Raw genomic sequence first — 8,845 nt, 5'->3', positions numbered from 1 at the left:
GGAGGAGATTCAGGTGATAAGGTGGGCGGGGGTTACCTTGGTTGGTGATTGGCTAATGGTTACACAAGCCAAAAAATCGTTATGACATCATAAAGTGGTCAAAATCTGATCAGCTCATTTTCAGACAGGTTTTTATAGAAATGGATCAGGACAAAAAGTGAGCAAATCTTTTTTCCTGAAACTTTCAGAATCTCTTCACACAGAGGGGACACATGTTGATGTATAATAGACATGAAAAGGTGGATTTTGCATAATAGGTCCCCTTTAAATAAACATGTAAGAATGAAATTAATCCAAATCTAAATCCAGAAAATAAGAAGTTAGTAGACAATTTCAAGCTTTGCAGGGTTTGAAATTCTCTTTTTTGTCCTCCTGCCATTTTGGAGGTGGATTCCAAATCTGCCAGGCTCTGCCATTGTTTATTTTGGCTGGTGAGTGAAGCAACTCTACCAGCATTTGGCTGGTGGTTTGTTTTAATTTTCAACCTTCTGCTGTCGCTAAATTAATGAGCGTATCCTTAACTTTAAGCAGAAAAAAGCACATGTTATAAAAACACTTTTAGAACATTTCTGGCTACTTTTAATTTGTTATATATATATATATATATATATTTTATAAAGAACAATATCTCTCTAATTTAAATTGCTTCACTGTTCAAACAATAAGTTAATATGTGCCCTTGATTTCATACACATCGTCGTATACATCCTTAGTAGTAGATACAACTATGAAAATGTTTTTGGTGTTTTTTAACATTACTTTATAATGTTTACTAAAAGAGTGATGTTTATTAAAATGGGTTTTGACTTTATTGTTGTGGGTAGAATCTGTTTCAGAGAAAATGTCAAATTATTTAGATGAAAAATATATTCTTAGCCATATTGCAGCGAACAATAAACCAGCAAAAATATTTTCTTTTGATCACTTTAATATAAAACAATTGAACCCATGTAGCTGTAATCTATATCAAATTGTAACATGTATCCTGTACAATTCAATAAATGTAACCATTTGTGTGGCTATATATAATAAACAACAGCTTGACATTAAGTCAATGGTCATATTGCTGAGTCATTGTTAACATGTTGTTCATTACAATGACCCGATTATCATGGGCACAAGAGATATAAGGTTCTGGAAGACAATATGGGAACTGTGCAATTAGACGACTTCAACCAATTAAATCTGCTGCCTGGATCAAGCTGCTAAGCTTTAATCTGCCGCTAACTTTATCCAGCAGCTGTCTGACATGTGAAGGCCGTGAGAATTTGTATTTCATTAAATTGCACGTATTGTGTGCAGTTATCTATCGACTGGGTGGGAGTTGGGTTGGGTGGCCACCCTCCTCCCCTCACTGCTCGCCAAGATAAGAGCTGAAAAACCACAAATGTTTCAGAAAACACCCGATTCACCCTCAACTTGTTCACAACAGAAACTTGTTGTACAGACGAGAGTAGGTGAAATTACATTCAATATTCAAGAGTCTGCATGACAATGTCTTTGAGTGATAAGCAACCGACAGAGAACGAGAGTCTAAAACGGAGCAGAAAGAAGCAAAAGAAGGAAGATGCCTGGAAACCAGATGGACCCAAGGACCCTTTTTCTATGGTTTGTGTCTTAGTATAAGTGTGAGTGCATTTGTGTATTTTAATATGTGTGCCAGTTTGTGTTTGTGACTATTTGAACTCTCGCAAACATGCTTATTGTTGGGTTGTGTATTGTATCATGAAACAGGTAAATGTGTCTATCATAACAACCAGTTTTGGCTGCAGGAATAAAGATGACGCCTGCTGGCTGCTGTGTGCCGGTCAAAGATCAATCTTCTTGAAAAGATTATAATGTAACTTGTCCTTGCCTGTCTTGTTCTGCCCTAAAGCTGGACTCTCTTCCTGAGTCGAAGCAGCAGGAGATCCAGAAAGCCCTCCACCTCTTCTCCTTGGGCCCAACTCTGCCCAAGACCCTGCAGCAGGCCAAAAAACACACGTACCGCTTCTGGGAAACACAGCCTGTCCCCAGACTGGGTGAGAAGAGATAACTGTTCCAGCTATTGTTTGTTGGTGTACTCTAAAATGAAAGCATTGGCTCAAATGTATAACAAAGGCAAAAGTAATATGCTTTTTTGCTTTCTGTGACAGAATAAGAAGAGAACATTGATCACAGTTAAACATTTGTTAGCTAAATATAAGGCAATAGCCAGCAGCCAGTTAGCTAGCTTAGCATAAAGATTAGCAACATGGGGAAACAGCTAGCCTAGCTCTTTCCAATAGTAACAAAATCCACCTACCAGCACCTGTGAATCTCACGAATAGGTTAAACACGTTTTGTCTGGTTTGTTTATCAAAACTGCATCATAAAAATGTAAATTTGGGGGTTTTGTGGTTATGTGTTGTACTCATGGCTCTGAGCTGTAGCAGGTAATCAGTTCAGTGGCTGTGTATCGCAATGACGCTCGAAATGTCCCATATAGGCCTACGTCTGTTTCCGGTTATTTTTATTTTTGAAATTCAGTTCCTGACGGACGCCAAAAAAGCCAGAGATTATGGAATTAAACATATAAATAAAAACAAGGATAATTGTGTGTTATTGTTGAGTAAATAACAGTGTGTTATTTAGAAAAGAATAACAAATTAGCAGGAAAAAAAGATTTAAAAAATACAGATTTCAGTATTCTGAGGCTCTGAGCCCCATTTATTTTCCTCACAGATGGCAAAAAAAGTCCGACGTTATACGATTTAAAATAAAAACAATAATCGTGGCTTGATATTGAGTAAGAACATGTTTTTATGAACCCCACAGCTTCCGGTCTTCCAAGACCCGACCGGACAAAAAGACGTGGTGCAGGCACGAAACATACTACCAATAGAAATACATTGCTTTTAAAATCGTTCTGTGTGACATGGAAAAAAGGGGAAAATCGTGTTGGTGAACACGAATCAATAGATTAAATGTCGTGACTATAACACGAAATGCCGTGAGACTGGGTTGGTCAACCAGCAGAAAGGTAACTTCTACCAGTCAAAAAATAGTTTTGTACATAACCCTTAGACCGTAAACATTTATTTTATTTACTATTTTGTTGTCAGGCTAGCTGTTTATCTGTATTTCCAGTGTTTATGTTGGCCTACTAGCTGCCGTTAAAAGCTTTAAAAGACATATTTAAAGGTGGGGACCTTCTTTTTCTCTAACTCTCCTTCAACAAGCACATTCGTATTTGTAAAAGGCTAAAACGAGCTTTACAATATAAGAATATTTGCCATTTACTGAGAGAAAAGACTAATGCAAACCCTTCCAAGCTACTTCTATCAATTTATTGGACACACAGTCTTACTTTTTTACAATAACATTAGCATAAACATCTGTGAGCAGACATGGTCTCATATTCTTCCCAGTAGTGCATGTGTATAGTAAGGAGCATTAGACAAAACAAATACAAGAGTCACTCCTCAAACATTGCTCTGGATGCCCTTAACTCTACTTCTGATTACAGCCGTTGCATACTAATTGTATTAATGTTCAATTCCCTTTTATGCAAAATAGTAAGGAGAAGCTCTCTAATCCTATTTAAACATTATTACAGAGCATCCATTTAAAAAAAAGCCATTACCAAAAGTTAATAAATCATTCACTGTAATTACAACATTGAGAATTAAGTCATGATTTACTTCAATTGTTTTTCTTCATACTTGTGTCCTCAGGTGACAGTGTTGAGACTCATGGTCCAATAGTAGAGGGTGAAGCCAGTGTGCGTATGGAGCCCTACTCTCTACCTCAAGGTTTCTCCTGGGACACTTTGGACATGAGCAACCCCTCTGTGGTAACTTACTGTTACAGCAGTTATTGTTACAACATTAGAAACTTGATCACACATATTTGTCTGATTTGGGTCTTTTAGATGTAAGGAACTGTACTTTTCTTAGTATGAGGTAAAAAAGAAAAATACTGAAATCTAGGAAAATTAATATAATTTCAGTTGAAAGAGCTATGCACTCTGCTCAATGAGAACTACATGGAGGAGGATGACAACACTATGAGATTTGAGTTCTCTTCGGATTACCTACAATGGTAAGCTTCAATGTATATCAGCAAAAATGTATCTTGCCAGTAAGCCTGCTGGGGGATAATGTGTGTGTAACAGTGTGTGTGAGCCTTTATGTGCAAGAGTGTTTGAGTATGTATATCTCCCACATTACAGAACCCATCAGCCTAATTTTTTTTTGTGCTCATTTATGACTGTATGCTAAAATAACACTTGTGGTTATTGTTATTCACACATATTGTATTGACTGTTTTATCTTATCTAAAAACAAGTCTGTTGTCAGGGCTCAAAAACTGACAAACATTGAAAAGTTTGGTCTTATTTTCTACTAAAGTTAGGCACGATAGAAGATTATTAAACCCTGTTTTTGTTATCTTCACCACCATCTTGACTTAAAGGTTGCCGTGATTGACAATTAAGGTCATCTAGTGAAAATTACCATGCTCTGTTTGAGCCTGGTCTTGAATTAATACACCCGAAACCTCTCATTACAACTGCAACACGACTTTGTGAGTTGCATTAAAGTATTTAATTTGTTTTGAGTCTAACAACATCATTTTTCCCCACTCCACATTCCAGTCTGACCCCCTGACATGCCGTTATCAGTTACAAGCCGGCTACTCTAATCTCACCGCTGCCTTTTGCCTCTGTGATCTGCATAAACGGTATCTCTGCCTTCAGGAAACACTTACTTCAAAACATAATTTTGTTTGATACGAATAATTAACATTCGTATTCCAGGAACTGGCACAGGTATTTGGCCCTGAGGTTAAAGAAAGCTGCTGTGTTTATTCAGTTGAGTCATCTCAAGCTCAATTCTTTTATTAGAAATGATCTCTAATCAGAGTTTGTTGAACTACCCCTGCATGTTTTCACAGATTCATGTTGCAGACAATGTGATTCTCTTTCTCAGGGCTTTACAACCTCCTAACTGGCTGGCTCAGTGGCACTGCGGTGTACGAGTAGACTCAAATAAAAAGTTAGTCGGCTTCATTGCTGCTCTTCCCGCAGATGTCCGCATTTATGAGACGTGAGTAGGTCATGAATATATGCAACGAAATGTGAAATATGAGCAGTATTAGTATTCAGAGCACTTGCTGACAAAAATTGAAGCAATTTGAACTGCAAGTGTCTCAAAGCAAATGCTTATAATGTGGTCTCCTGCAGGGAGAAGCGGATGGTACAGGTCAAATTTCTGTGTGTTCATAAGAAGCTGCGCCTCAAGCGGATGACTCCTGTTCTGATCCGAGAGCTCACCAGACGAGTCAACCAGCAGGGCGTCTTCCAGGCTGTCTACACTGCTGCCTTAGTGCTGCCCACACCCCTGAGCTCCTGCAGGTAGTAGCTGCTGCACAGGGTGGATTCACATTGATCTGAATGCAAAGTGAAGCCACGATTAGCACTTTTAAAGCCGCTGAAAAAACGTTTTAATATGGGGGATATATTCTCTGCCAAAGGTCACAAGAAGTTTGGTTATTTCAAAGGGCAGACTTTTGTTTATGTATTTGCTTTGTTGACTTGTTTAAAACAGCACAGTGCATTTGGAGAAACGTGATGTAACGTTTTAAAGCTGCCAGGTCATTGTCAATCAAAGCTGATCTAATCACACCAAGAAGCAGATATGCATATAGAGTTAGAGAGCTAGAGTTTCTTAGTTTGAAACCCAAAATGTTTCTATTTTGGCACGGTGGAATGTCACTAAGTACATTTACTCAAGTACTTTAGTATGATAGATTATAATAGGTTATGATGCAGAGCAGTATATACAGTATTTACAATTGGTTCCTTCTTTACCTGCTGCAGCATTAAAGCAATGAACACATGAACACAAGAACAATTATAATACAATCATTCACTTTTGGTACTTTTGTACTCTTAGTATATTTAGTTGGTAATACTTTCATATTTTTACTTGAGTTTTTTTCTCGTAAGTTTGTTGTTAGTGAGTGTTTTTGAGAGTTTAATTTGAAGCATTGTTCTGCCTTTACTGTTCTAACCAAATAACCAAACTCCATCTTTTAGGTACTGGCATCGCCCTCTGAATCTCCGAAAGCTGATGGAGCTGAGCTACCCCGGTCTGAAGCAGAACATGAGCCTGCAGAGAGCTGCGAAGTTCAACCGTCTGCCTGATGTGAGTGTGTGCTGCCACCTACAGACAAAACACATCAGTGCCAATAAAGTCTGTCATTGGCCTGATATGACTTCAACTGATTGACGAAGAGTCTTAATACACAATGTTAAAGGCAAGACATAACAGGCAAAAAACAAAAAAAAGTTCATGCACTGGTACATTTTGAAGGTTTGAACAATTTGTGCTTCCTGTTACACATCTTTTTTCATATTATAGGAAAAGAACAACCAAAAAAAAAACTTTTCTTAAAATTATTAAACCTAAACCAGAAATTGCCACTTCAGTGACACACAAACCTTTCATTTTCATTCCTATCAATATTCTAAAGGTTTTCACAGAGAGTTTTATACATATATCATTCATGGTGAGATTTATATAAATTTGTATTCCTAAAATTTGGGTTGGTTTGACTTTATGGCTTTTGACAGTATTTTCTGAATCCAGCTTTCTAGAATTCCCACTCCAAAAAACCTTGACTTTAATATGTCAACAAAATGAAACAAGAATTTTAAACCTGTCTTTATTTAATGTTGATATTTATGTTCTGGAAATGTATGCAAATAAGCTCATATTTAATAAGAAAATGCCTCAAGTCATTTACATTTTTAAACAGAACATTTCAGAAATCATGTAATATGAAAAAAAAAATCTTAATGTAAATGTAATCAACTGGTGGAGGTTTCATTCTGATATACATGAGTTCGAATGAAACCATTTTCTCCTGCAGTTTCTCCAACTAAAGAATTTGTTTTAAATCATCAGGAATTTGTGATGACAAGCATCCATATACTGAAAGTCTGTTTTGTTTTTCCTCCTCTCTTCCAGGTGACAAAGACCCCAGGTCTGCGCCGTATGACTGAGGAAGATGCTGCGGGGGTTCACTCTCTGCTGCAGGCTAACCTCAGCAAGTTCCACCTCAGCCTAATGTTGTCTTTACAGGAAGTAGAGCACTGGCTGTTGCCGAGGGAGAATGTGATCGACACCTATGTCGTGCAGGTCTGACCTTACAATTTGTCTATTTAAATATTTAATTTCTTTGGAGACTAAGTGCTTTCCTTACAAAAAAATCTCTACTGCATTATTTATTAACACATTCCTATCCCTCCTCACACACAGGGTGATGATGGCACACTGACCGACATGGTGAGTTTCTACAGTGTCTCCTACAGGGTGCTGAATCATCCTGTGCACACTGACCTGAGAGCAGCTCATCTCCTTTACGTTACCTCGACCGCCACAGACCCGGTCGACCTCATGGAGGACACACTGGTCCTGGCTCAAACTGTGAGTGTCAGAATAATAACCCCCCTCATTTAAAAAGAGCGCAAGGTGTTTGACTTTTAACCTAACCTGGAAACATACAAATAACTTGGCTTACATTCCCTCCAATCTGCATATGTGAAGTTAAATAATCAGTTTTAAAAGACAAAATTATATGTATTAGCGTTCGTATTTCTGTTTAATAAGTGTATATTTGGTTCACTGTGATTATTAACAATTAAATTATGTTTTTCCTCACTGACAGAAAGGTTTTGACATCTTCTTTGCTCTCGATGTGATGGATAACCAGAGTTTCCTGGAGAACCTCAAGTTCAGCATCAGTGACAAGAGCCTTCATTACTACTTGTACAACTGGATGTGTCCTACTATGAGCCCAGACAAGGTACTGAATAATGTAATATCTCCATCTGCCAAGAAACTTGACTATAAATGACTATCATATTGGATTATTGGTAATTTCAAGCACTTCATTTGAGTGCAACTTAAATTACATAACTATAAAATCTCACCATTACTGAAGTGTTGGATCCAAGTAAGGGCCTGATTCAAGCAGGATAAGGTTTGATCAACTGTTTCTAATCTTGATTTGTGATATTGTACACTTTCTTTCAATACCAGAAAGTAAGACTGGTAGAAATTATTTTACTACAGCTTAAAAATCAGTAACCTAAAATGACTAGTACAAACACAAACACTACTGTAAGTTTAGTGCAGGACGATTGTTGTGTTTAATAGCTGCCAGTCATCAGTAACTCATAATGGTACAAGTAATGCCTGTATGTTTTTCAGGTGGGCTTGGTGTTGCCCAACTAACCTGCCACTAAAAGGAGGCAGAGTGAAGAAGATGAATGGAACACAGTGATTTGCAGGAAATTGGGAATCAAACTGCATGCACAGCATTGATGACGTTTAAAATGTTAACAGAGAAACTGTAAAACTGAAACACTCTCAAAAAAGTCAATAAAAGAAAAATTATTCCATTTGTTTTCATCACCCGGATGTCAGTAATTTACTGGGTTCAGTGTTATTGTGACAGGAACTTCTGCGTGCATGCCACCTAATATCAAAGCTACCAATACACTGATTTGATTAAAGAACAAGGTCATTTATCATTCTCACTTAATGCACTTATATATCCCCGGGCGCCGTACATAATGGCAGCACACTGCTCCTAACACTAGGATGGGTCAAATGCAGAGAAACCGTTTCGTTACCTGTACTATGTGATGACAATAAGTTGAATCTTCTTCTTCAATATAAGATCACAAACTGCCAGACGTCAACGCAATCATCTTAAGCCACATTAAACATCATGTGAAATAAAAAGCAATATGCATGCTTTTGAAAAATCAGAAAGCATGTTTTTAAAAGTGTAACCCCTTACACACATTATAAAA

The 8,845-nt window shown here is 37.5% G+C and overlaps 1 protein-coding gene across 1 annotated transcript; it reads left to right on the top strand.

Annotated features, from left to right (window-relative positions):
• Positions 1–1,389: 1,389 nt before the first annotated feature.
• Positions 1,390–8,439, top strand: LOC117473362 (glycylpeptide N-tetradecanoyltransferase 2-like). The gene is made up of 11 exons (XM_034118919.1): positions 1,390–1,608; positions 1,877–2,021; positions 3,696–3,814; positions 3,971–4,062; positions 4,950–5,066; positions 5,204–5,374; positions 6,059–6,167; positions 6,993–7,163; positions 7,284–7,451; positions 7,693–7,830; positions 8,238–8,439. The coding sequence occupies exons 1-11, from the start codon at positions 1,489–1,491 to the stop codon at positions 8,259–8,261; spliced, it is 1,374 nt and encodes a 457-aa protein (XP_033974810.1). The 5' UTR covers positions 1,390–1,488; the 3' UTR covers positions 8,262–8,439.
• Positions 8,440–8,845: the final 406 nt, after the last annotated feature.

This window comes from Trematomus bernacchii, unplaced genomic scaffold (assembly GCF_902827165.1).
Source record: "Trematomus bernacchii unplaced genomic scaffold, fTreBer1.1, whole genome shotgun sequence".
In the NCBI taxonomy this organism is placed as follows: Eukaryota; Metazoa; Chordata; class Actinopteri; order Perciformes; family Nototheniidae; genus Trematomus; species Trematomus bernacchii.
Note: the sequence above shows the minus strand (reverse complement) of the source record. Positions and strands in the feature narration are given on the sequence as shown.